The sequence below is a fragment of the Macaca fascicularis genome, chromosome 18, assembly GCF_037993035.2.
Source record: "Macaca fascicularis isolate 582-1 chromosome 18, T2T-MFA8v1.1".
In the NCBI taxonomy this organism is placed as follows: Eukaryota; Metazoa; Chordata; class Mammalia; order Primates; family Cercopithecidae; genus Macaca; species Macaca fascicularis.
In genome coordinates, this window is record NC_088392.1 from 6,212,406 (window position 1) to 6,238,828 (window position 26,423).

Consider the following 26,423-nt stretch of genomic DNA (forward strand, 5'->3'; position numbering starts at 1 on the left):
AACACGAGTTTGGGAGGAACCAGACATTCAAACCGTAGCACCTCTCAGCGTGGGTTCCTGCCGACGCGGGCCCATATGCAGCTCGCATGCACGAGACACCAGCAGCTACTCTTAGGATTTCTGGGGGAAGACCATGCAGTTCTTCTTGCAGGATTAGAATCTGAAAGAAGGCATTTCTCACAGTTCTGATGGAGGAGTTGAGAGTTGGAGCCACAAGCCCAGATAGCACTGAGTGCTGGGTCCAGCCGTACCTGAAGCCGCTACCCTTGTCTTCTTTTTTTGTTTTTACTTTGAAATGACAGGAAACTTAGAAAGAAGATGCAACAGTCATAGAGGGTCCCCAGACACACTTCGCCCAGCTGACCTCTTAAGCAGCCACAGCACAGGGATCAAAACTAAGAGATTAACATCCGCGTAAAACCAACTACAGATTTTCCTCACGTTTCATCCGTTTGTGTTTGTCTGATGTTTTTTCACAATGAGTGTGATGTTCCCAGAACTGACACGTCCTCCTCAGGGCGTGGTGTCAGGAGTGCCTGGTGTGGATGTGTCATTACTGCTCAAGTTCATTTTGATCTGAGGGTGGCACCTGCCAGGTCTCTCCACTGTGAAGTTCCTGTTTTTTTTTTTTTTTTTCCTTGGGAGGTGCTTTCAAGCTATGCAAATATCCCGTTCCTTAAACCACCTACCAATTTGCGAGTGTATCAGGGGTCTCACCTGCAGCAGCAGCTGCTCCAGCTTGGATCTCCCACTTCCCTCCTACATGAGCGGAGATTCTTCATCAAGGGGCACTGCTCCTTCTCACCCACTTTGTCGCTTTATTTATTTATATTAGTACGAACTCACAGATTATTTATTCCGTGGTAAAAATCCAACATTACTGCTATTTTCTCACTCCAGTTGCTCCCCTGGGCCCCTGCGAGCTCTTCCAGGCTGGCTCCTGTGTTCTTGGACGCAGCCCCGTGCCCTCAGGGCACATCCTTACGTTCTGATGTGAGAGGGTCCAGGCTCATCTTGCATTTCCCCTCTCCAGCCCTGGAACCAACCACTTCAAGGAGCCTTTTCCTTTTATTGAGTTTATTCTGCTCTTTTATGTGAACTGGGCCAATCAACTCTTTGTTTAAGCCAGGTGGACTTCCTGTGGCCCCACAGCCGTAAGGAGCAGGGACAGGGACACTTCTTGGAACATGCAGGGGGCCATGAGTGAGCCTCCACTTGTGTGGACGAGGGAGGGAGCGCTCGCCTGGGAAGACCTGGGTTCTGTTTTCTGGGTCCTGCCTGCTGTCCCCTGCCCTGAGCTGACAACATCAACCAGACCCCACTCAATAAGCATGTTGTGCACGCCGCGAGCAACTCAGATGGAGCGATTCTTTTAGAGGTGTCATGTTTACTTTTTATTTAGGAGTACAAACTGAGACAAAATCATCCTTCCAGTTAGGTGAGGTTTTGAGGGATCATACTAAAGAGAAGACAGGGAAACGCCAGTAATGGTGAAGGTCTTGAGAAAAGGACAGGACCCGCAGATAGCGAGAGATCAGAGGAGGCCCTGACTTCTCTCCTCATTTCCTTTCCATATATCCCAAATGTGCAATGCATCACCTGAGACAGAAGGCAGAAAGCATCAAACCCTCTGTTTATCCCAATTCAATGACAACCAGAATTTTTTTTTTTTGAGATGGGGTCTTGTTCTGTCGCCCAGGCTGGAGTGCAGTGGGGCAGTCACGGCTCATTGCAGCCTCCAACTCTCAGTCTCAAGCAACCCTCCTACATCAGTGTCCTGAGTAGCTGGGACTACAGGCGTGCACCACCACACCTGGCTCATTTTTTAAAAAACTTCTTGTAGACGGGGTCTCGCTACATTGCCCAGACTTGAGTGCAGTGGTGCAATCATAGCTCACTGCAAGCTCAAACTCTTGGTCTCGAGCGATCCTCCTGCCTCGGCCTTCTGAGTGGCTGGGACTACAGGCATACACCATCATGTCTGGTTCATTTCTTAAACTTTTTGTAGAGACAGAGTCTTGTTTTGTTGCCTAGGCTGGTCTCAGACTCCTGGCCTCAAGTGATCCTCCTGCCTTGGCCTCCTAAAGTGCTGGGATTATAGGTGTGAACTGTGGTACCCAGTCAACAACCAGAACTTTCTGCAGACCTTGTGCTTTTGGACCTTGGGTATTTTCTGCAGGTCAAGCCATCCTGACCACTCCGAGAACTTACCCAGGGTGACTCAGCTGTCACTCTAGGTCACTCACAAACCCATCGGGTAGCTCTACCCATGGACAGCTGGATACACTTGTGTCTGTTCTCTGAAGTCGTAGATGACCTGACAAGAGGGAAAGGAAAGAGGGAACCTCCACTTCCCTGGGCAAGTCGGAAAAGGGTGAGGTGAGGGCAGGATTCCTTCTCGTCGGAGGCGACACACAGGAGGCCGGGCCTAGTCCTTCAGCTGGGAGACCTCATAGAGGTACGCGGCCAGCATCTTGGTTCCCTCTATGTAGTTATGCCTGGTAAAGAGGAACACATGGTCGTGTCAGCTGGTGTTGTGAGCCGACACCCAGGCGCGAGGCGACTCCTCTCGAGCCCAGACACACTCTGCCTTCTTCCTGGGGAGCATCCCCCAGCCCAGCCTGGGGGCCCCGAGCACCGCCTGCCTTCAGAATCCAGCACCCTGGTTCTCAAGTGCAGCTTCAGTCTGACTGCCCAGCCCAGAGACCAATCCTGGTCCCCCAGTGCCTAGCTAGTGAATATCAAGCTTGGATCGTGGGCTCCTCCCATTATCCACCTGTTTCTAAAGACCAGGCCTCCCCTCTGGTCCTCTCAGCCAGGTCTCTGTCTCCCCCTCCCTCCTTCCTGCAGGGTCTCTGCCTCGGTCTTAGCCCCTGATCGTCTGCCTTGGTTACCACAGGAAGCATTCTTGCCTTCTGCCCTCCTCAGCTATGTTAGGGGCTAGAGGCCTCTCCCGGAACTGCCCAAGACCCCTGCCTGCTGGGCCCCTCCTGCTCCCAAGGCCAGCTCAGAGGCTGCACCTGCCCTGTTGTGGGAAGAATCCCCATCACGTCCGCCCAAGTCAAGGATGTGTCAGAGCAGCAACATGTGCAGTTAGCAATGATACTGCAGTTCCTCAAAAAGGAAACAGGAAAATGAACAGGAAAAAAAAGGAAATGGAGAGAGGGGTAGATGAAGTGCGCAGATCAACACTGCATGAACCTTGTTTTTAGCACCCGCTCCTGCAAGGCCTCGTCCTGCCTCCCATCTGAAGTTCCCGCTTCACACAAATACAGGAAGGCAGGTCACAGGCCATCACCCCCACCTGCTTCTCTTGGCAGCTGCACACGGTGGGAAGGGGAAGGGACAAGAGGGACGCTGTGCAGGAGACGCCAACCTGGGCCGCACCCTGGACTCTCACCTGTTGAGCTTTTCATTCTGGGAGTGGGCTCCGTCATCCGCCGACCCCATAGGCAGTAGCATGATGTTCTTGCCCGTGGCCTCCTGAAAGGTCAAGGTCACGGGAATACTGCCGCCTTCCCTGGTCAAGTCTGCCTCAACACCAAAAACTGGGGGAAAGGAATAAAATAAACGGTGAGCTTTGGGGCCCCAAGGTTGGGGATCTGTCTCAGATCACTATTCAGTCGCACTCAGTCAGACCCCGCGCGAGGCCCTGGGGACAGCAAACCCATGTTCGAGGTCTGCCAGGGGCCCAGGCTCCTCCCACACACCGACTGTCCTCATGCTGACTTAACTACATGCCCAACGATACAGCAGTGCCCCGACATAGCTACGCGCCCACGCGGTCTAAGAGTCCTATCAGACATGCGAAGGGCCCTGCCCAGCATCATCCACAAGGAGTGTCCAACCTGTCTTCATGGCTCTTCTCCCAGCTACGTAATGAGGGTGACTGCAGTCGGTGACCCAGGGCTTCCCACCGTGGCCCATGTACACCTTGAACTCGTTGGGGCTGTGCAGTTCAGCAAACTTCTTAGTTAGGTAGCTTGTGACCTAAACCACAAATAGAAGACAGACATACAATGCTTTATAAGCTTGGCATTCGATCCAATGCTAGTGACCTACGGGTCTGCTATCACAGGTCTACAGCGAGCCTACAATTGGCCTCTGACAGGTCTGCAACGGGTCTATGCTGAGTCTACGATGAGTCTCATTTTCTGTCGCTTAATACTGAGCTATGTAACGAGAGTAAGGAAAGAGGGGACTTCTTTTTTTTTTTTTTTTGAGACAGAGTCTCGCTCTGTCGCCCAGGCTGGAGTGCAGTGGCACGGTCTGGGCTCACTGCAAGCTCCGCCTCCCGGGTTCACGCCATTCTCCTGCCTCAGCCTCCCAAGTAGCTGGGACTACAGGCACCGCCACCTCGCCCGGCTAATTTTTTGTATTTTTAGTAGAGACAGGGTTTTACCATGGTCTCAATCTCCTGACCTCATGATCCGCCTGCCTCGGCCTCCCAAAGTGCTGGGATTACAAGCGTGAGCCACCGCGCCCGGCCAGAAACAGGGGAGTTCTTATCAAAAAATAAAACCCAGTTATTTCAAAGTAAAAGACAAAGTTTTAGTATCAAGCAATTCACTCTTTCCAAAGATCTTCCAAATGATGAAACTATTTAAATTACATATAAAAACAGTCTTCCCTGACCTGCTTTATATTCTGGACAGAATGTTCGTGTGCCCCCAGAATTCATATATTTAAGCCCTAAACTCCATTGTGACTACATTTGGGAACTTAACAGAAGTAACTAAGGTGTGAGACAAAGTCACAAATGTGAGAAACTGCGTGTGCGCCGATCCGCTTGCCGGCCTATTTCACAGGCTCCACCCTGCCACTACCTGCAGCTCTCGGGAAAGATGCTTTGAAGACAAAACGGGGGGAGCACGCACCACCCTGCCTCTTGCCCGAGTCGCTGCATTCCTTAGGAGATAAATGACCCTGTCCTTACCTTTTCCCACACATGAGATAGTGCCTGACCGCATTACTGGTTGTGCCTCTGTCACCTATGACCACACGCGCTCTTACACTGAGGCTCAGTGTGGCTTGGCTGGAATGTAACATCTGAGCAGGTGCGATGTGATTCTGCACGCACTGAAGCTCCCCCACCTGCAGATGAGCTGCGGGCTGAGCCGCTGTCTCGGAGCAGCCTGGCCAGACCTCTTGAAGGCTGCTCCTGGGCCCCAGGCCGCAGTCCGCAGTCCTCAGTGAGAGGCCTGAATAAAACTAACTTGAATTATTAAAAGCCTGGCTTTTTTTCTTTAATAGGTTTTTTTTTTTTCTTTTTCTAAACCTTATTTAGACAAAGGTTAAATGAGGCCAGAAGGGTGGGACGCAGCCTGAGTAAGAAGATACAGAGAGCCTGCCCTCCGCCATGTGAGGACAAGCGAGGAACCCTCGTCAGATGCCACAGCTGCCAGCACCTTGGTCCTGGACTCGCCCACCTCCGACACAGTGAGAAATCGGTTTCTGCCACGTAAGCCACCTGGTCTGTCTGTGGTCTTTATTGTGGCAGCCTGAGCAGACCGAAAGCACTTCATAAAATAAATGACCACAGGCTACACTGCATCCAGACCCAGGATAGAGCCAGGCACTGGTCCGGGGACTCCTCCTAGTGACAAGACCTCAGTGTTGAGCACGAAGGGCGAGCCCCAGGCTCCCGTTCCCAGTGGAAAGACTCCGACTCCATTTCCCCATGAATCCCAGCTGAGCAGGGCAGTCAGAAGCTGGGCTGACCTCCGGCCACCAGAGTCCCCTCCACACAGTACCATGGTAAGGGGCGGCTCCGGGACTCTGACCAGAACACACCTGGCGCAACGTTGGTGTTTGTCCTGGAGCCTTGAGGTAAGGTCAAAGGCCAGATTTTAGTAACAAAGGCCAGATCAGTAACAAAGGTCACTTACATGTGATGCATTATCTTACATTAGCTTCTGAATCACGACTGCCGTTATGATTACTGATTTTGCCAGAGCCAGGAAGTGGGGGCATGCGTGGCCTGGGTGTCTGCCTAGTAAGAACCTTTGTTACCCAAGTCTCTGCCCGGACACAGCCGCTCTTGGCCCCGCCCTGTGTCCCAGCCCCACATGCCTGCTCGCTGACGACTTCAGGAGTCATGTTCGGCACGAGCCTGATGGAGAACTTGCCAACCACCTTCCTGGGAATCACGGTCTTGGCCCCCGACCCAGAGAAGGCGCCTTCGATGCCATGGAGGGAGAGAGATGGGAACCGCCATCGGTGCATGAGGATGTCTTTCTGCAGAAAAATCAGAGGCTCAGGGACACCTCAGGCACTCGGTGCCAGCCCTGTCTGCTCACTGAGGAGCTGGGAATGTTGTCTGGGAAATCAGCAGTGTGAGACAGGCCTTGGCCCAGGACCCGGACAACCACAGGCAGGAGGTCCAGGTGCAGGCACCCTGCCCCGGTGCACTCTGCAGCTGTAGCGAGTGACTCAGCACAAAGCAGGCCCCTGACAGGCTGCACACCCTCAGGTGAGGCATTTTACTGCTTCTTGCTGCAGTGTGGGTGGCTCAGGTCCACCCGGCAGAACTAGGAGAGCCACGCTGGCCACTGAGCACCTGTAGAACTGGGGGTGTCAAGATCCCACAGACATTGGAGCTCTTGATGAGCCAGAGGCACCAAGAGGAAGAGCGGATGCAGCCCAGGCTGTGTGTAGGCCTCTCCCAGGCCCACAGGACATAGGCGTGCAGCCCGTTCCTACTGACAGAGGACAGCCAGGCTGACCGGCAAATCTGGTGCAGGCCTGTGAATACCGATGATGCCATCTCCTCAGACCAGGACAGACTTCATCTCCTGTTTCCCAAGCGTGTCATCAACACCATGACCTTCCTGCCTGCCCCCGCCCCCCACATCCCTGCAGCAGAAGGTGGGTCAAGAGAGTAGGTGTGCCCCTAAAGGGGATTCCAGAAAGTTCCTCAGTGACTTAGCCACTGAATATGTAGATTTCTGTTTGTGAACCAAACAGCTCAATGTTATCTGGGAGGTATAGACGAGGCCCTAAAACACCATACACAGAAGCAAATACGAGCCTGAGGGACAGGGCAGGAGAAACAGACCCACCTTCTCCCAGGCCCGCTCCTCCCCGCACCCAACCCCTCGGTCCATGACATCACTGTCCAGTCAGTGCCAGTGGGAACCTTCTCTTCCTATTCCAGAGGCTCCTCCCTGATGCCAGCCAAGGCTCCCACACCTGCAACAGCCTCACAGGTCTCCCAGCTCCACCGACTCAGCTCCAACACCCCAACCTATGATCCTTCCCAACGTGAGAACGGATGAACTCAAAGCCTGGCAGGGCTCACCGCCTCCTAGGACGACCCGGAGTTCCACGGCCATGCCCAGGCCATCAGGCCAGCATGTCGGTCTTGGTCCCAGGCCTCACCCCGCTGCCCGTCTGTCCCCAAGCAGCCAATACGTCCGTGCTCCTGCTCACCGGGCACGCCAGCCTTGCCCTGCACCTCTGCTGGCCGACAGGACCCTCTGATGAGCCTCAGCCGCTCCTAGCACCATGATGCTCCCCTCGTGCAGGCGCACAGCCTTTGGGACTGCCCAGTGTGGCCCTTAGCACGTCCTTCCAGAGCTCTTGCCCGTCTGTCTCTGGGAGACAAAACTCAAGAGCCCAGCCGGGCCTTATTTCCCTTGTGTCCCAGGGGCTGAGTTGCTTGATTCAACTGATGCTGGCTGAATCAATGGCACAGAACTTACATCTATACCACATAACCCACAGCCTGCAGAACTTCCATCCATACCACATAAACCTATAGCCTGAAGAACTACCATCTATACCACATAAACCTATAGCCTGCAGAACTTCCATCTATACCACATAAACCTACAGCCTGCAGAACTTCCATCCATACCACATAACCCACAGCCTGCAGAACTTCCATCCATACCACATAACCCACAGCCTGCAGAACTTCCATCCATACCACATAACCCACAGCCTGCAGAACTTCCATCCATACCACATAACCCACAGCCTGCAGAACTTCCATCCATACCACATAACCCACAGCCTGCAGAACTTCCATCCATACCACATAACCCACAGCCTGCAGAACTTCCATCCATACCACATAACCCACAGCCTGCAGAACTTCCATCTATACTGCATAAACCCACAGCCTGGAGAACTTCCATCTATACCATATAACCCACAGCCTGCAGAACTTACATCTATACCACATAAACCTACAGCCTGCAGAACTTACATCCATACCGCATAACCCACAGCCTGCAGAACTTCCATCTATACCACATAACCCACAGCCTGCAGAACTTCCATCTATACCACATAAACCTACAGCCTGCAGAACTTCCATCTATACCGCATAACCCACAGCCTGCAGAACTTCCATCTATACCACATAACCCACAGCCTGCAGAACTTCCATCTATACCGCATAACCCACAGCCTGCAGAACTTCCATCTATACCACATAACCCACAGCCTGCAGAACTTCCATCTATACCACATAACCCACAGCCTGCAGAACTTCCATCTATACCGCATAAACCTACAGCCTGCAGAACTTCCATCCATACTACATAAACCCACAGTCTGAAGAACTTACTTCCATACTACATAAACCCATAGCCTGAAGAACTTCCATCTATACAGCACAAGCCCACAGCCTACAGAACTTACCTCCATACCGCATAAACCTACAGCCTAGAGAAAAGTCATGACCCACTTTTCCCCTAACAGTGAGGTAAACATTCGGCAGTTTCCACCTAGCACTTGGCTCTGGTGTGGCTAACATGATCCCTGGGTCCAGTGGTAAGGAGGTTACTCTATAAACACAAACATGGCAGAGCCGCTGCCAGCAGGAGCCAGCCCATGTCCCCTCTGCATGCTTCTCCAGGTCTGATGGAATTAAAAGTGGATTTTGATACTAAAAAATTCCAACGACCAGCAACCTGGTCACAGCCTGCTTTCTGAGTGTCTCCACTGTTTGGTGACTCATGTGCACTGGACACTCCAGCTCCGTCCCTCGGAGACCCCCTGGAGCCAGGGAAGGTGACAGGGCCTGGGGGACACCTGTGTCACAGCGTGGCCCAGGCAGGTGGCAGGGTCGAGGCCTGAATCAGCACCTTGTTGTTGTGCAGGAGGATCTGCGCCCCCACGTCCTTGGCAAACTCCTCTATGTCGAAGTCGATGTCGTCGTACAGCTTGTGCTCCTCTTCCGTGACGGCGGCCACGGCCTCGTTAATGCCGGGGATCAGGATGTTCCCCCTCTTGTCCACCAAAGAGCCTGAGGGAAGCGGGAGAGGGTTACAGCACCCAGGGGAGGCCGCGCCAAGGCAAGCTGCTCTTTCCTGCACTGACCCCAGGGAGCCGGCCTCAGGAGAGATGCGGCTCAGGCCCCACAGCCACGCGGCTGAGGGAGGGGCCAAGAGTAGCCACAACGGTCCACAGAATGATGCTTGTGGACGCGTCCCAGGCACGTGTCGCCTGTCAGGCACCGTCTGGGGCCTCAGGCTCAGCCAGTGATGGAATCAGCCGAAGAGCCAGTGATGTAATCAGCTGAACAGCCAATGAGGGAGCAGCCTAGGCATTCCCATGTCTCAGGTAAGGAGACTGAGGAACACGTGGGGAAAGGAAATGGTCCTTGGTCATGGACCACGACACAAATCAGCAGACTGGCTTCACACAGCCCCACTCTAACCACCACCGCACTGCCCCACGTGCCTTTTGAACACACACTCCACAAGAAACGTGCTGCTCCTGAGCTGAGGGTAAACTGTGGGTATCACAGAGTGGGTGTCACGCAGGCAGCTGGCATTGGCGGGGAGGAATGGAGAGCTTGTGGATGCTGCAGGAAGTGAGGGCTGTGCTTGGCCTCAGAGCAGGAGGATGCCAAGGACAGCATGACGAGACGCCTGCTCTCAAAGAGCTGATCAGGCGGGGGGACCTGGACGGGGCCAGTTATCACATAAGACGGGCCCAAACACACGCTCTACAAGAGACGTCAAATGACCACGTCCAAAGGAAGGACAGCACCACCTGCTGCGAGGGGCTTGGCCAGACAGGACCTGGGGGCGACGGAGTTGGGTGCTGGAGGCAGGGTAAGGTTTCACCAGGTGGTGACAGGCACAGGAGGGCTTCAGGGGCAAAAATAAAACAAGGGGGCCTCTCAGAGGCACAAGTGAGTGGAAGGAGGGAGAGGCACAGTTGGAAACCGAGACAGAAGTTGGTTCATGTAGAATGCTGAAATGCACCCAATGCTGATGACAGACAGCCTGGAGGTCACGCGCGTCCACTTTCCCCTAAGCTGCGGACGGAACGCCCATCCCACACTTACCCATCAGCAAAATGAGATCAGTCATGGCCTCATGCACCGAGCCCCCGTACACCCCGGAATGGAGGTCTTTGTTGCTGCACTCCACCTGCACGGAAACAAAGGCTACTGTATCTGGCTGCCTAGTGGCAGCTTATTTTTATCATGTGACAGTGAATTCAACAAAGAGCATTTACAAGGCCTGACAATTTTCCAAATCAAAATTTGCTCCCTCAGGGAGCAAAGCAAAGCATTTCCCCAATTAAAAACTTAGGCAGGAACAAAAAAAATACCAGCTTATCTGTGGCATATGCCAACCACAGATGAGATGGTAACACTAGCCACAGGTACAAGCATTCCACAGGGCAATCTGCCTCCCTCTCAAAGCCTTCACTATAAGTTTAACAAAGACCCTGCACCTCTGCCGAGAGGCGGCCCGACATGAATGAGACCCACCACGGGCCTGGAGCCCGACACCTGGGGTCGGACCTCGCCCTTGCACTGAGCAGCCGCATGCCCAGCGTAGGGCAGCTGCCTGCAAAGTGCCCGGCCTCCTGGCCTGCAAATGGAAGAGGCGCAGTGCCCCTCCCAGCACCGGGGGTGACAAGGGGCCACTTTTAGAACCAGAACAGTGCCTTGCTCAGAGTGAGGGCTCAGGGCAGCAACTGCAGTGATTTCTAGCACTGTTCAGGTTATAAACGACGTCTGCAAACAGGATCTAATTTAATCACCACAGTCATCCTGTGGGGTATTGGGAGATGACCACCAGCCAGTAAGTGGGAGAATCCAGCCAGGCCTGGCCCTTCCCATGCTCAGTGCTGCCTTGGTTTCTCTTTTTTTTTTTTTTGGACACGGAGTCTCACTCTGTAGCTCAGGCTGGAGTGCAACGGTGCAATCTCCACTCACTGCAACCTCCGCTTCCTGGGTTCAAGTGATTTTCCTCCCTCAGCCTCCCGAGTAGCTGGGATTACAGGCACCCGCCACCACACCCAGCTAACTTTTTGTATTTTTAGTAGAGACGGGGTTTCACCATGTTGGCCAGGCTGGTTTCGAACTCCTGACCTCAAGTGATCCGCCTGGCTCGGCCTCCCAAAGTGCTGGGATTACAGGCGTGAGCCACTGCACCTGGCCTCAGTTTCTCCTTAAGTCACAGGATAAGGAGCCTAAGTGCTAACATATCAATATTTCAACCTTCACAAGGAAGTGTTTCTAAAATGCTTTGTATGTGTTTGCATCTCCTGAAATGAACTAGCATTTAATCTCCTCTCAGCCGCTCCAAGGCGACATTACAAATCACACTGTCCTAGCTTGACGCTGCTGTGTGTTAACTTCTGATCACTGGAAATGTTGCTGTCCACCCTGGTTTATGGAAGCTGGGAATTGGGGCACTACGTAAGCCCTGTGCTTCTCCTTCCTGCGCACCTGACTTCTGGGTCCTTGCCTACTTTGGGCTTGGAAGAACCAGGAGACTCAGGGGTTAGAAAAAAGTGAAGCCGTACAGCTTGGCACTGTACCTCGATGAAAAAGTAGCAAATGCCCCTGAGGCCATAGGTGATGCAGGGTTTCTTCTTTCCCAACCAGTAATTGTCAGAAATGCAGACATAGTCCACATCCTTAAAGAATGTGTCTTTCTGGGCGAAAATCAGCTCGTCTAGGCCCTCGGAGCCTGACTCCTCCATGCCTTCAAGGCAGAATCGGACGTTGACAGGAATCTCCTGTGAGAAGGGAACAGCACGAATGGATATTCAGCTTTGCGAACCTTCTTTCTAGACACCACACTCAGGATTACATATTTCACATCTCCCGCATTCTCCAGACCGACCACATGGGCCTCTGTGCGCACCTGTCGTCATCCCCTCCCCAGGCACTGCCAGGCCACTGTGGCTCCGGGCCACTTGGACCTGTCCAGTCTCGCAAGTTGGGGCTCTCTGGAGCCACCCCACAGGACCGAGGGGAGCTTCTAGGAAAGCCTGTGCTGCTCCCTCTGCAATAAGGGCCACGACATGAAGAACTGCACACGAGTCCTGATTATACCAGTGGCGCCACCGACACGAGGAGGGGTGGGTCCTCCTGTGCGACCTTCGCTGCTCCCAGGCACAGAAGCGCTGCTCTCCCTGAGGAGGCCGATGGGAACGTGCACACCTTGCGTGTATCTGGATCATTGTGGCTTCACAGGTGCTCTCCCGACTCTGACCCCAAAACCCAAAGGTGAAAAATGAGGTTGTGCACGAAGCTGGTGATTTGCCAAAGGCCAGGCGGGCTAAAGAATGGCAGGTCCTAAATGAGGACTCAAAGCTACTGAGTCCTAGTTCAAGACCGCCCAGGCTGCCCCCAGACAGCCCTGTTCATGGATGCGCTTCCTCCCCTGCCTCCTCCTCCTCTTCTGCCCTCCACGTGAAATCTTCCACAGGACCTCTGCCCGTGCACAGCCACCTGTCACCCTTGGTTGCCCCAGTGCCCGAGGTGCCTGCACTGCAGCTGAGGCTGAGGGCTCCACGGGGCCAGAGGCTGGAGAGGATTCCTAGTTCCCGCCCAGCATGCGGGCTTGGCCGCGCCAGGCCAGGTGGTTCTGGGTGTCACTTCCCCACCATGGAAAGTAATCCCCTGGACCAGCAGGGCTGAGACCCTTTTCAGACCTAACATTCCATGCTTTGACAAAAATGCTTATCTTATTCTTATTTCCTCACGATACAAGAGAAAAGCAAGATGCAAAGATGTCTATACAGCATGATCACAACTGGGCAAAAAGCAACAGAAAATCTTGGTAAATTTCAAAATATTAATTGTCTTTGGATTCTAGGCAAGTATTTTTCTTTCTACTTGTCTGTTTTTTAACAAACTTTGAACAATGAGCCGGTATTTCACAGCTAGGAGAATGCTTTTTTTCTTTTCTGAGACAGAGTCTCGCTCTGTCACCCAGGCTGGAGGGCAGTGGCACGATCTTGGCTCACTGCAACCTCTGCCTCCCTGGTTCAAGCGATTTTCTTGCCTCAGCCTCCAGGGAGCTGGGATTACAGGTGCCCACCACCATGCCCGGCTAATTTTGTATTTTGAGTAGAGACAGGATGTCACCATGTTGGCCAGGCTGGTCTTGAACTCCTGACCTCAAGTGATCCACCCACCTCGGCCTCCCAAAGTAATTCCTCCCAAAAGAATTACAGGTGTGAGCCACCGCACCCAGCCAGAGAATACATTTTAAAAATCAGAATTCAGTTTTAGGAGGACGTAAACCACACAGAGAGAGTGAGCGGCCTGTGTGATATCACAAAGCCTGCACCACATTCCGGCAAGGGACCACACGCACAGACTGACGTCAGGGACTGAAAAGTCACATTTCATGCGGTGGCAAAAACCATGCTGAGTTGCCAATATTGTGACCTTAAAGCAGCTGTAAAACAATTAAACTTTGAATGTTTCCGAAAGCTGGAAACATCATTTGTGCTGATAAGGGCTGGGGGAGCTTGTCTTCTCTTTTCCTGTGAGCTTTACAAGCCGTTGTGTGAACAGAGAACCTGTCTTTGTATGGCTCAGACGGAACCCAGGACTCAGGCAGAAGTCAGCGTGGGGGGCATACCTGGTCTGTTTTCTGATACGCTTCCAGGGCGTTTATCCAGCCGGCCACCGGGCCCTTATCATCAGTTGAACCTCTCCCGTACAGCTTGCCTAGAACAGCAATCCACAAAATCATGAAGTGATGATTACAATGACCCCAGAAGCAGCGTGTCTCAGGTGCACATCTGATAACCCCTTAGCCAAGCAAGGCCTCCCCTTCCGAGATCAGGAGCCCCCAGTCTCCACCCAACACTGTTGTTAAATTTGTCAGATAATTCGCCATCATCAAAGAGATAAGCCATGTGGATGCTCCCAAGTCCCCCCTTCCCTCTCCCACCATGTTCACGGCTGTGAGCTGGGGGCACGGCTTCCCGCTGGGTCAGGGTGGAGACCTCCAATCTGACTCCAGGAAGTCGCAGCCAGCTGCTTAGTTCATTAAAACCTAGTTACCAGAAGCAGCGGGGAGCAATGGGGACAGGAGGCCCAGTCACTTAGCGGGGAGCAATGGGGACAGGAAGCCCAGTCACTGAGGAACCTCAAGGCACCGTTGTCAAAGAAGAACCATAATCTCACCCCCACCCAATTGTGACACCTAATTTGATTAAAAAACAGGGAACTAACATGTTTATCAGTTAACGTCTGCTTCTTTCTTCCTGTAGTTATCACTCTGAAAACTACAGACAAGACGCTGCTTCTAATCAGCATCATCAGTCACAGTGGCCCCTCACCACACCTGCTTCTGGGGAAGCTGACAACGTGAGCGAGAACTTGAAGACGAGGCCCCACCCCTCCTCCATCCTCTGCCATGCCATCCCAGCCTCATGGAACCAGACAGAGGAGGGAGCCGTCCTCAAGGCGCGGCCTTCTCATGGGCCTGGGTCTGCCCAACTGGTCTCCTGACCTCCCGGGGCTCAGCCTGCTTCCCAGGTCCCGCTGTCTCAGCATGACCCAGCCCACGGCAGTATGAGGCTGAAAGTCATCACCACCTGGGGAATTTCCTTTGACCAATGAAACCCAACTTTTCACAAAAACTGAAAGTCAAATATAAGCTTTTCTAAAAAATATCCTCTTCCCTACGACAAACACTGAACAACTGCAGTGGCTGGCACGGTGCTGGCTCAGAGCTGCAGACAAATGTGACCTGCCCACCCTCCAAGGCTCCCCGACAAGGAGAGGGCGGCCGGGCGGCTGACAGTGAAGCTTTACCACAGTACAGGTGCTCTTCTAGGTTCCTTGACAGTCGGGAGCCTACTGAGGCTGGGACAGGGAGGGCTAAGAGGATGGTCAAAGCCAGGCCTCACAGTGGACGAGGCAGTGGTGGCGGGGCTGACGCCCGCGCAGGTGCCCAGGTGGTTTTGAGCAGCACACGCTCCTGGGGGCTGCAAGTGGTCCCGTGTGGCTGGGCACAGGTGGGAGAAGGGGCCGGCAGAAGGCAGGCGAGGGGAGGGACCCTCTGTGCCATCCTGAGTCCCCCAGGAGGAGTCAAGAAGAGAAGTGGCATGTTGATGTCACTCTGGGAGCAGCCCAGAAAGGGAGTGGCACCGTGAAGGCCCAGAAGTGGAGAGCGGGACCCAGCCAAGGAGCGGGGGAGGGAGACAGGGAGCTTTCAATGTGGGAAGGGCAGTGGTCCCGAAGCACAGCCTGGTAGGGATGGGGACCCAGTTCCCGGTGCAGGTGGCAGAGAGAAGGTGCCATTCATGGAGACTGTAAGACAGCAGACAAGGAGCAAAGGACTTCTGTTCAGAGACAGCGAGTTCCAGGAGTGAGGGCACAGTCAAGCAGCCATGCGGGTCTGGCACTTGAGGGCATGGCCAAGCAGACGTGTGGGTCTGATGCTCGAGGGGCAGCCAAGTGCACAGAGAGGGTTAATCCTACAATCCACCGCAAGTTAGTAATTCCACCATGACAAGGACAATGACATAGAATGTTGCTTTAAGTAAAGTCATTTTCAATTTTGCACAGTAATGAACACAACTGACACTGGGCCAGGAAAGGTTTGAACACAGATGCAATGAAGGGCTTAGAAGAGAAGAGCCTGGAATTTAGCCCAGAGGGGCCTAGCACCAGGGCGGGAGGATTCCTCGTCTGGTCAAAGACTCCCATGCAGGCACATGTGGAAATTCAGAAATGAAAGCAGAAGGCCTTTACGCCAGAAGGAGCAGGAAGAAAAGAGGCCGGTCTGCGGGGTCCCTCACAGCACGGGCTCAAAAGGCCTGCAGGTGCCCGGCACACGGAAGCACTCGGTGAATAACAGGGACATCGCCACCCCTACCGAGGCAGCCGGGGTGAAGGAGGCCACTAACATATACTGCAGAAGCAGCTGTCGGTAAGGGCAGGGGAGGGGGACGAGGGGACAGGCTTTTCAGGACGGCTCTGCCTTGATTCCAAATGTGCATTCTGAGAAAAAGTGTCAGCAGTCGAGGAAGCCCGGCAGACCCCAGCCATGGGGTGCTCGTTTGCACACGACAAGGTAGGCTTTCTGAAAGTTCAGCGACAGAGGCACATGTGAGAAACCTCCATTTCTAGCTTATGTTAAAAACAGTCTGTGACTGGCATGGTGGCTCACGCCTGTAAATCCTAGTGCTCTGGGAGGCTGAGGTGGGGGGATCACTTGAGGTCAGGAGTTTGAGACCAGCCTGGCCCGCATGGTGAAACCCCGTCTCTACTAAAAATAAAAAAATTAGCCGGGTGTGGTGGTGGGCACCCGTAATCCCAGTGACTGGGGAGGCTGAGGCAGGAGAATCGCTTGAACCCCGGGGAGGCGGAGCTTGCAGTGAATTGAGATCTCGCCATTGCACTCCAGCCTGAGCTACAGAGTGAGACTCTGTCTCAAAAAAAAGATTTTAAAAAAGTAATAAAATAAATAAAATAAAATACAAACAGTCTGTACTGGAAACAGAAAAACGGACTAGCAGTGACTTTCCAAAAGTCAGTGCTTTTCCTCTGGGCACGCGTGGGCTCACCGTCTCGCTCCACCAGGGTGAAGGGCTCGCTGTCCCAGCCGTCCTCCAGGGCTGCAGGCTGCACGTCCAGGTGCCCGTAAATGCACACCGTCTTCTTCTGTGGGTCAGAGCCCAGTTTGCCGAGCAGAATAGGAGGGAGCGGGATCTCCGAGCCATCAGGGAGCTGAGCATGGAGAGGAAAGGAACCAAGGACAGCCTTTGTTTAAGAAACGCAGTACTTAAGGTGGAGATTATTAAAAGACTTTGAGCTTCCTTATCTGTCCTTATCAACCAACCTCTATTGTAGAGTTTAAGAGCACGCTGTTCAATGCAGTCACTAATTCAGATTTACTTCCTGCCTTTCTTATACTGCAGAGCACAGGCACAGAATCATGTTTGCCAACGGCAGGCAGTTCGGTAAATTTTTTTTTTTTTTTTTTGAGACAGAATCTTGCTCTGTCACCCAGGTTGGAGTGCAGTGGCGTGATCCCAGCTCACCGCAACCTCTGCCTCTCAGGCTCAAGCGATTCTTAGGGTCTCAGCTGCCCAAGTAGCTGGGATTACTGGTGCCGGCCACCAGGCCTGGATAATTTTTTGTATTTTAGTAGAGACAGGGTTTCACTATGTTGCCCCCATGGTGGTCTCGAATTCCTGAGCTCAGCCAAACCACCCACCTCGGCTGCCCAAAGTGCTAGAATTACAAGCATGAGCCACTGCACCCGGCTGGATTTGGTAAATTCTTAAAGGCTGATGTTTCTTTGACTTTTTTATAACAAAACACGCAGGCTGAGTTCGGGATGCAACTTAGTTTATTATTTTCTGAAATGATGGTTAAAATCAACTATAATCTAAAATCAGAAGAGATATTTTTGAAATTCTGTGCATAGATTACAATTATGCATGGAAAAGGCCATAAACCAACATATAAAGAAAAAAAAGAACAAAAAACTATATCTAAATTCATGTTTAGCCATTCTAAAACGTTAGTGGTAGCTGGTACGCCTTCTGAGCTTTGTCCCAAAGGCACTACCAGTGTTCCACAATCCCATAGGAATGGAGGACGGGACAGGCATCCCAGCCCGCCCCTGCATCTAAATGGAGGCAAAGCAATCTTAGGTCTTTTCCAATTTTCACATCAGGTCAATGTGACCTTTAGACCTACTCAGACTGAGCAAAACTCCTGTGGCCGCGCAGCTCCTCTACCAGTGCCTATATTCCAGCAGGGAAACACCCCACGCGCATCACAGAGGGCCACAAGCAAGTGGCAGGGGATGGTTTTAGCAGTAGGAGGAAGAGACTGTTCATACTAAAACATGACATCCATATGTATCAGTCTAGTTACTAGAAAATACTGTTCATGAAAATAGGTATTAACAGACATAACACACAAACTAAAGTGATACTGAAGTTAAACTAACAGTTTGCAATTAAGAGGTAAAATGAGCCGTCACGGAAATGACAACTGGATCAGGACAGTGCTGGTGATGGGCTGAGAAAAGTGTCCCCTCCAAACTGCAGGGCACCCCCTCTAAGTGTGCAAGCTCTTTAGGGAACTGGGCAGGTGGCTGGGATTCTTGTGGGATCCAGGATTTGTGTTCCCAGTAATTTAAGTAACTCCTGTAACCTGATGGCTGCCAGTGTGCAGCATGTAGCCTGAAGCCCGTCATTTGTCCCAGCAGCACTGTGGCTGTGAAATTTGTCCCAGCGGCACTGTGGCTGCGTGTGTGGCGTGTGGCCTGACGCCCCTCATTTGTCCCAGCAGCACTGTGGCTGCGAAATTTGTCCCAGCGGCACTGTGGCTGCGTGTGCAGTGTATGGTCTGATGCCCATCATTTGTCCCAGTGGCACTGTGGCTGTGTCTGTGCTTCAGTTCTCACCAGGACAGCCTGTAGCCACCAGGGACAAAGAATTGTTGCTGAAATCTCCCTGCTCTGATCCCAGGGGACCCATGGCCTTGGCAGTCCCAGCTGGCCCTCAGCTTGCCTGAGCAGAAAAATGATTTTCAAAAGACCACAGATTTTCTCTAAATAAATTCCTGCTCAGTAGGGCTCCTCTGAAATACTTCAGCATTTTCTGAGAAACTGCTTGGGCCCATAGGTAACATTGCTCTGAAATGCCAAACATCACCTTTCCTTCATCAGCCTGAAAATACTCCGACTTCTGCACTGACACAGGAGAACACCCACCTCCACCTTCACCCCTGCATCAAGTCATCATCACTCTGAAAAACAGAACATCACTGCCACCGGACATGCGGGAAGAGAAGATGTGTGGTCACCCCACAGCCACAAGCAGCTCTGCAGAGGATTTCCACCAGTGATGAAATCTTTCAATTCCTTGATAAAACTCAGTGTTATGTAATTCAAAATAGTATAACAGTAATTTAGCTTTTTATGAAAGGCCCTTTCTTAAGAATTGTACAGCAATGTCAGTGATCAATGAAGTAAATATAACTATTGTAATGAAACAACTCCTAAAAATGATTTACCTCACCTAGATTTTTCAGTATATTAGGAAAAAAGAAAGGAAAGGGAGCAAGGTGAGTCTGACCCTCAAGAGAAACAACATGAAGAAACTTGGTTTATTCTCCCAAAGACGGGGGGAAATTGGTGGGAAGCTATAATATACCTTCAGTCAATTCTTAAATTTGTTTTCAGAAGAAAACCTCATATGAACAGCCCTGCCTGGGGAATCGGGAGGCCTGGGCATGCACCTGCTCTGCATGAGCCTCCTGTGGGCTCCCATGGACACAGCTGCCTGGCCTCCACTCTCTCCCTCTGATGAAACAAACACGCTGAACTGAACGGCCACACCCAAGCTTCTAGGGCTGAGATTTCAGCTTGACACCCAATCATCAGGCCAAAGAACCCAGATAAGCCTAAGCTTGTAATTAGATCAAAGAATATAAAAGAATATTACCAACTTTGAAAATACATGGCATGAAACATGCAATTAACATAAGGCTGAAATCATTTGAAATAAACTAGTGAAATAATATACAGTAAGAGGCCAGGCATGGTGGCGTGACAATTTGGGATGCCAAGGCAGGTAAATCACTTGAGACTAGAAGTTTGAGACCAGCCTGGAAACCCCCATCCCAATAAAAAAAAAATATATATATACACACACATATATATACACACACACACACACACACACACACACATACATACACACACCTAGTAAGTCCTCACTCAACTTCATGGATAGGATTTTAGAAACTGTGACTTTAAGTGAACAAAACTACCTTATTCAAGCACCCGTTGTTGTATGCTGTCTTGCTTAAAGCTGCAGTTTCTAAGAACCTGTGGATGACGTGAGTACTTACCGTACCACAAAGTGAGACTGTTCATTTAGGAAGAAAACAAACCATTCTCACCTGTCAGAATCCTGCAATGAAAAGCAACCGACCCCCACACAAAATATCTCTTATGAAAAAGTGGCTCACGCCTGGCATCCCAGCATTTTGGGAGGCCGAGGCAGGCGGATCACCTGAGGTCAGGAGTTTGAGACCAGCCTGGCCAAAGTGGCAAAACCCTGTCTCTATAAAAAAAAAATATAAAAATTAGCTGGGTGTGGTGGCGCACGCCTGTAATCCCAGCTACTCAGGAGGCTGAAGCAGGAGAATCGCTTGAACCTGGGAGGCGGAGGTTGCAGTGAGCCGAGATCACACCACTGCACTCCAGCCTGGGTGACAAAGGGAGACTCTGTCTCAAAAAAAAAAAAAAAAAAAAAGACTCAGGGACGCAGCACTGTGTGTGTGGGGGAGCTGGGAGTTGGGAGGAGTCTTTATAATTTTTAAACGGACAGGAATAAAGTGTAACTTCCTAGTTTGAAAGCTACGGATCGCTGGGACGGGAATCTCAGCCATTCTCTAAGAAGGACTGTTACATTAACTTAGTCTTGAGTAACTGTCAGCAGTTCTCCTTCCTGGAGAAAAGTGCTGAGTGCCACAAAACCTTTGCCCCAGTACAACTGAAGCAGTCACGTACAGGACTTACCATCCAAATCGGGCCCTTCCTTTTTTGTTTTAAAGATGCCTGGAGTATTTGAAGCTAAAGACCTTTTAAGAACTAGTGGAGTCTTGTCAACCCCTCAGGCAGAATCTGTTTGTGGTCTTGCAATGCAAAGAATGCTGCCTCCTACCTTTTGTTTTCCGATATCCACCAGTTCCACAGAGCCGCCCAACTGCTTAACATCTGCGGCAGCAACCTCCATCATCCTCCTGATTTCGCCTCTCTTCTCGGGCCACGCGGACACACTCTGGATAGCTACCCATTTTGCGAGTTTCTGTTCGTGGACAACAAGCAACAAAGGATTCTGAAAAGGTGTCCTTGAGGGAGAAAAGGTTTCCATAATGTTGCCATGTTCTAGGCACACGTGGTTGCCTGACCCTCTGTGGCTGCTGCATTTGAATAGGCTGACTGGAAATAGGGCAGACCCATCACATGTGCTTTGGGTTTAAGATTTTAAAAACTGTTTGTTCTAACCCTGTACCAAGAACTAGAGTACAAAAGAAAAATGTCAGATGGTTTATTTTTAACGATTAAGGAGGAAGTAAATGTAAAATGTACCAGGTTCCACAAATAAGTTTCTATCTGAATCTAACTAAATTACAACTGAAAGATACAGAAAATACCCAATGTTGCCACAGTCCAAATTAGCTTATTTATCATCTTGACAATGGCCAAATTTTCTAAAGTATAATTTTCAGAATGAGAATTCTAAAGATTTCATCTGTAATGTGTCTACGAAGAATACGTTTACAGCATAATGCTCTAAGTTAACATCAAGAAACAGATTTATATATAACATTATTGAATTACTTAGAATATACTTAATGCAATCTATTTAATCTGTAATTATCACAAGAAATTGTTGATGGAGATGAAACAAAAATTTCAATTAGATTTGCTATTCTTAGAAACATATATTAACACTTTATCAAAAACCAAAAGTGTAACCTATACTGTAGGAAGAAGCTAATGGAACAGATCTCTAGGCAGATCTTCTAACCCTGGATTTAAATGGCATAATTCATATTAGCTCTTGACAGTTTCTCTGGGCCCCATGGGATTAAATCAGATTTTAATGAATAGGGATTTTAGTGAATATCAGATTTTAATGAATATTCCCTTACCTTAATGTAGCGATCCTGATTTTCATCAATGTACTTAAACAGGGTCGTGAGGGCCGCCATCTTTCAACCAAAGCCCAGACCGCAGATCTTGAAGGTTCTTGAAAGGAAGAGCAACTGGTCAGTCCTGTCTCTAGTAGGCACTGACCGGCAACCTACCCAGGAAGCACTTGTTCAGAATTGTAAAGTGTTGCCCCACCCTCCCAGCCAGCACTGCAACACCCTCAGCCAGAAACGCTCCAGGAAGTGACTGCGGCTTCAGAGACAAAAGCTCTGGGAACCAGTGAGAGGCTGGGGCTAATCTTCCCTCCTTTACTTGGAAGGAAAGTTACACAAAATTCCATGTCAGATGACGGGTAACAGAGGGAGGGCCTGAGTTGAAGAAAATACAATGAAAACTAAAAGTAGGCACTTTTCGTTTTACCGGTACTTTAATAAAAATTTTTACACTCTTAAAGTCCAAAAGTAAGTTCCACTTTCTGTTATCCCAGAGGATATAGTCACTTCAGGGATCTCAGCAAGAATGTCACATCCTGTGTCCACCACCACAAACCCACAACACAGACGACAGAGCCCAAGGAAAACCAAATTCAGTTTAAGAAAGTTGATGATCTTAGTCCAGAAACAGCCAAAGGGTAACAGCTAAACCTCCACAAGCACCTGACCAACAGGCCACACAGGCTCCAGGACACATGCTCTCACCCCCCTTCCACGTGTGACGCCCAGCAACTTTCGCCCCACTTACAGATACACGTGAAAACACGTCATCGGACTCTTTTTAGAAGTTGGAATGAATGGAAAAACGATTCTGGTATTGGGACTTTTATAATTGGCTTTCTGCAGCAGAAAGCACCCGGCTGTACTGAGCAAATTCAAGACTGCGGGGCCATGAAGTGCCTTGGAATCACAGCTGCGGAGTGACAGGACCCTACTACAGCCCCGTGTCTACGTGCCAGACAAATGCCTGTGTATTGACGTGCTTCAGGTAAAGAGCATTGTTCTCTTGGTATAGGATTTCAAAGTGATTTCTCAGCAGAGAGTTCACTTTATCCACCGTGACACCAAGCGTGGCAACTGTTCACAAGTGGCTGTTGCTGTGCAGGGTGAAATCGTAGGGCACTGCAAGTTGCAAATGTGATTTCTAGATGGGTGGGAGATCCACCCACTGCCTTCTCAAGTGCTCTCTTCCTCCTCTTCAAACACCAGCCACAGAGCACGGAAGAGCTACATACCTCCCAGCCAGCTGGGATCTCTGCGCTGAGGCACTCATTTGGAGGAGCCTCAAGTAAGACGGAGCCCATGAGCACACTGGAGAGGCGTTTATCAGTGTTAATACACCAAATTGTCGTCCACCTGTTGCCAAAAATGTACGCAGGGAAGCTACCTGTTCACATTAAAAGAAATCCTATTTAGCAGGGCAATATGCTACATGTGGTGATTTTCATGAGTTCCTGGTTATTAAATGCCACAAATCCCAAGCTCAGTGTGGTACATTCTCATTAATATTATGCTCTTGTAGTCAAATTAACCAATGGCATTATAGCTAAAGTCACTGAAAAATATACTCATGTGCCACATAACATTTCCATCAACAACGGTGGTGGTCCCAAAAGGTTATAATGGAGATTAAAAATTCATTTTCTGTCTAGATATGTTTAGATACACAAATACCTACCACTGTGTTACAACTGCTTACAGCATCCAGTAAAGGAACAGGTATGGGTTTGCAGCCTAGGAACAATAGGCTAGGTATGTAGAAGGCTGTACCACATAGCCTAGGTATGTACCTAGGGTATGTAGAAGGCTGTACCACATAGCCTAGGTATGTAGAAGGCTGTACCGTCCAAGTTTGTGTGAGTGCAGCTCAGGATGTGCAGCTCAGGATGTGCACACAACAACGAATCGCCTAACGATGCACTTTCTCGGAATGTATCCCCATCCTTAAGCAACACATGACTGTAATTATCTAAGTTACAACTTTCACTAAAAGCGAGGAAACAAAGATCAAATTGTTTCACCATCAGAGATGGGCTAAAAAGCAACTCCTGCTAATCACTCATCCAGTCAAACCAGGTTAGGCCAGGTTCCAGTGTTTCCTCCCACTCACACTTCTGGGTTACCCGTTTCACCTCCCCCCATTACAAAGCCATTAAATGGAACCATTTTTATATGCTCTGGAGAACATCACTAATTAAGGTAAAAGCAGTATGCTGGATCGAGCAAAAGCAAGCATTATCCTTTTAAATGACACCTCACTCCCCTCTAAAAATCTAAAGTTCATAAGGAGTAACTTTATTTATTGAGACAGGGTGTCATTCTGTTACCCAGGCTGGAGTGCATTGGTGCAATCTTGGCTCACTGCAATCTCCGTCTCCCAGGCTCAAATGATCCTCCTGCCTCAGCTTCCCAAGTAGCTGGGACTACAGGCGCGCACTATCACACACAGCTAATTTTTGTATTTTTTGTAGAGACGGGGTTTCCTCATGTTACTCAGGCTGGTCTCGAACTCCTGGGCTCAAGCGATCTGTCCGCCTCGGTCTCGCAAAGTGCCGAGGTTACAGACATGAGCCACCGTGCCTGGCAAGGGAGTAACATGATTTGAATGTTGAGACTGGTGGAGGGAAGGAGAAATTGCTGTGGCACCTGGAACCATCAGCAATACACACAAATGAGTCTTCTAGTTCTGAGAATCTCAGTCCCTGTTCCTTGATAATTGAAGGCATATATAACACAAATAACTGAATCACACCTTCATGTCTGTATAAGAATCAATAAAAAAATCTCCAGTCTGCCCAAGCTAGAACTTGATCCCTAAACACAATGTGAATTCTCTTTCTCCACTCCTGCCTGCAAACATTAGGGACAAGGAAGGCATCGGTAGCAGGCCCCGGGTTCTCCGCCTGTTTATGCAGTCCACACTTGGATGATCTATGGAATCTGACCTTGGCAGGCGGTGGGGAGGGGTAGTTTTGTGGCCCTGTCTGTGAGGACGAAGGTCTCAAGGACATTGGTCCAGGCGGACCAAATATTGTCTCTATTTCACAGATGAGGAAACTGAAGCCAACTGAATGAGACACCTGCCCCAGATCATCAAGCTGGCATGGAATTTTGTCTCCCCTCAGATGCTTCCTCCTATAGCCTTAAAAGCAGCCTAAATGCTGGTGGGAGCTAGGGACCCTGTCCAGGGCCCTTTGAACCTGGGGTGCGTCTGTCCCGCCACACCCCCACCCCAGGTCTCCGGGAAAGGGATCCCTTGGAGAAAGGCTGGAGTTCTCAGCAGGCCCCTGGGGAGGGGAGTGGACTGACCAGCGCTCGGCTCCCCGCAACCCCGTCTGCAACCAGGGTCGTTCCACTGGACTCCACCAGGGAGGGCCACGCAGGCTCAGGCCAAGTGCGCCGCCCAGCTTGTCCCTGCGGACCGGGGACGCGCTTGGCGCTGCTGGGACATGAGTGGCCCGGGTGAGCGGGGCTCCGGGCCTCCGGAGGTGCGAGAGGCCCCGGGGCCATGGCTGTCACGGGCCTCCGCCCCCGACCGCGCGCTAGGGAACAGCCCGGACACCATTGTTTCCGCGTGGCTGCGGCCGGGCGCCCCACGCTTCCCCACGAATGAGGCTTGACTCTCGCCGCTGCCCGGGGTCCTCCCCGCCCACCCCGTTCCCCGCTCAGGGCGCCCACCCGGGAAGGAACGTCCATCAGGAAGATCAACCCGGGAAGGGAGGCCCACTAGGTAAGGCCCTCTTACCAGCAGAAAGCGCGGCGCCGGTTCCGCACCACGTGCCCCGGCCACGACCCCCGGCGCGGGCCCGCCCCGCTGTCTCCCAGGCCACCAACCCCGCCTTGTCCGGAGGGCAGACATCGCCACGCCCCTCCACGCCCCCGCCCCGCCCCTCCACGCCCCCTCCACGCCCACCAATCCGGCCAGAGGCAGAGGGGTGGTGTCACCCACTCCCCGCCCCATTTCCGTCCTGCGCCCGGTGCGGAAGGCTGAGGTCACCTCTCCCAGCTCCATTTCCGCCTCGCCAACCAATCCTGGCCTGGTCTACAGGGCTTACGTCACTCCGCCCCTCCCCGACGGTGGACGGGGATGTGGGCGTGGCGAGGGGTGGAGATTTCGTGGGTTGGGATTCAGGGGAGGCAGGACTCGCCGGAGTGCGTGGTCAAGTTGTGGGCTTGTGCTGTGCTTCTCGGTCGCTCCCGGGTGGGCGGGAGGGCCTGGTGCTTCAACGGTGGGGTCCGAGAAGTCGCCTGCAGTGCTGCAATGGAGTCCAAAACTGGGGGGCCCTGACTCCACTCCCTAACCTCCTAGGTTCTGGAGGTCCCACGACACTCCCGTTCCCTGCCGCGTCCAGCACTGCGCTTCCGGGTGCGGAGTCGGGGCACGGACTCATGCGGGTCACACAAGCTCCAATGGGAGGTCGGTCTGGACTGGATTAGCAAATTGTTCGTCAGCACCGTTACCGATAGTGGAAATATTTTAGTATTTGTGTCCCATGACCCTAGGAACTGATGA

General features: G+C 51.4%; 1 protein-coding gene across 1 annotated transcript; it reads right to left on the bottom strand.

Annotated features, from left to right (window-relative positions):
* Positions 1 to 1,370: 1,370 nt before the first annotated feature.
* On the bottom strand, positions 1,371 to 25,780 carry CNDP2 (carnosine dipeptidase 2). The gene is made up of 12 exons (XM_065533617.2): positions 25,656 to 25,780; positions 21,917 to 22,013; positions 20,923 to 21,066; positions 16,798 to 16,960; positions 13,857 to 13,945; positions 11,797 to 11,997; positions 10,307 to 10,391; positions 9,096 to 9,256; positions 6,073 to 6,237; positions 3,849 to 3,990; positions 3,401 to 3,548; positions 1,371 to 2,498 (listed from the first exon to the last, which is right to left on the bottom strand). Exons 2-12 carry the CDS (start codon positions 21,974 to 21,976, stop codon positions 2,429 to 2,431), a joined length of 1,428 nt encoding a protein of 475 aa, XP_065389689.1. The 5' UTR covers positions 21,977 to 22,013; positions 25,656 to 25,780; the 3' UTR covers positions 1,371 to 2,428.
* Between the last annotated feature and the right edge of the window lie 643 nt (positions 25,781 to 26,423).

Excerpts from the sequence above, each read along its gene's own strand:
- CNDP2 (XM_065533617.2), bottom strand. The coding sequence starts at position 21,976 with ATGGCGGCCCTCACGACCCTGTTTAAGTACATTGATGAAAATCAGGAT. Across the intron at positions 11,998-13,856 it reads CGTATCAGAAAACAGACCAG|GAGATTCCTGTCAACGTCCG; the intron begins GTATGCCCCCCA and ends CCCTTCTCACAG. Across the intron at positions 9,257-10,306 it reads TGATCTCATTTTGCTGATGG|GCTCTTTGGTGGACAAGAGG; the intron begins GTAAGTGTGGGA and ends CGCTTCCCTCAG.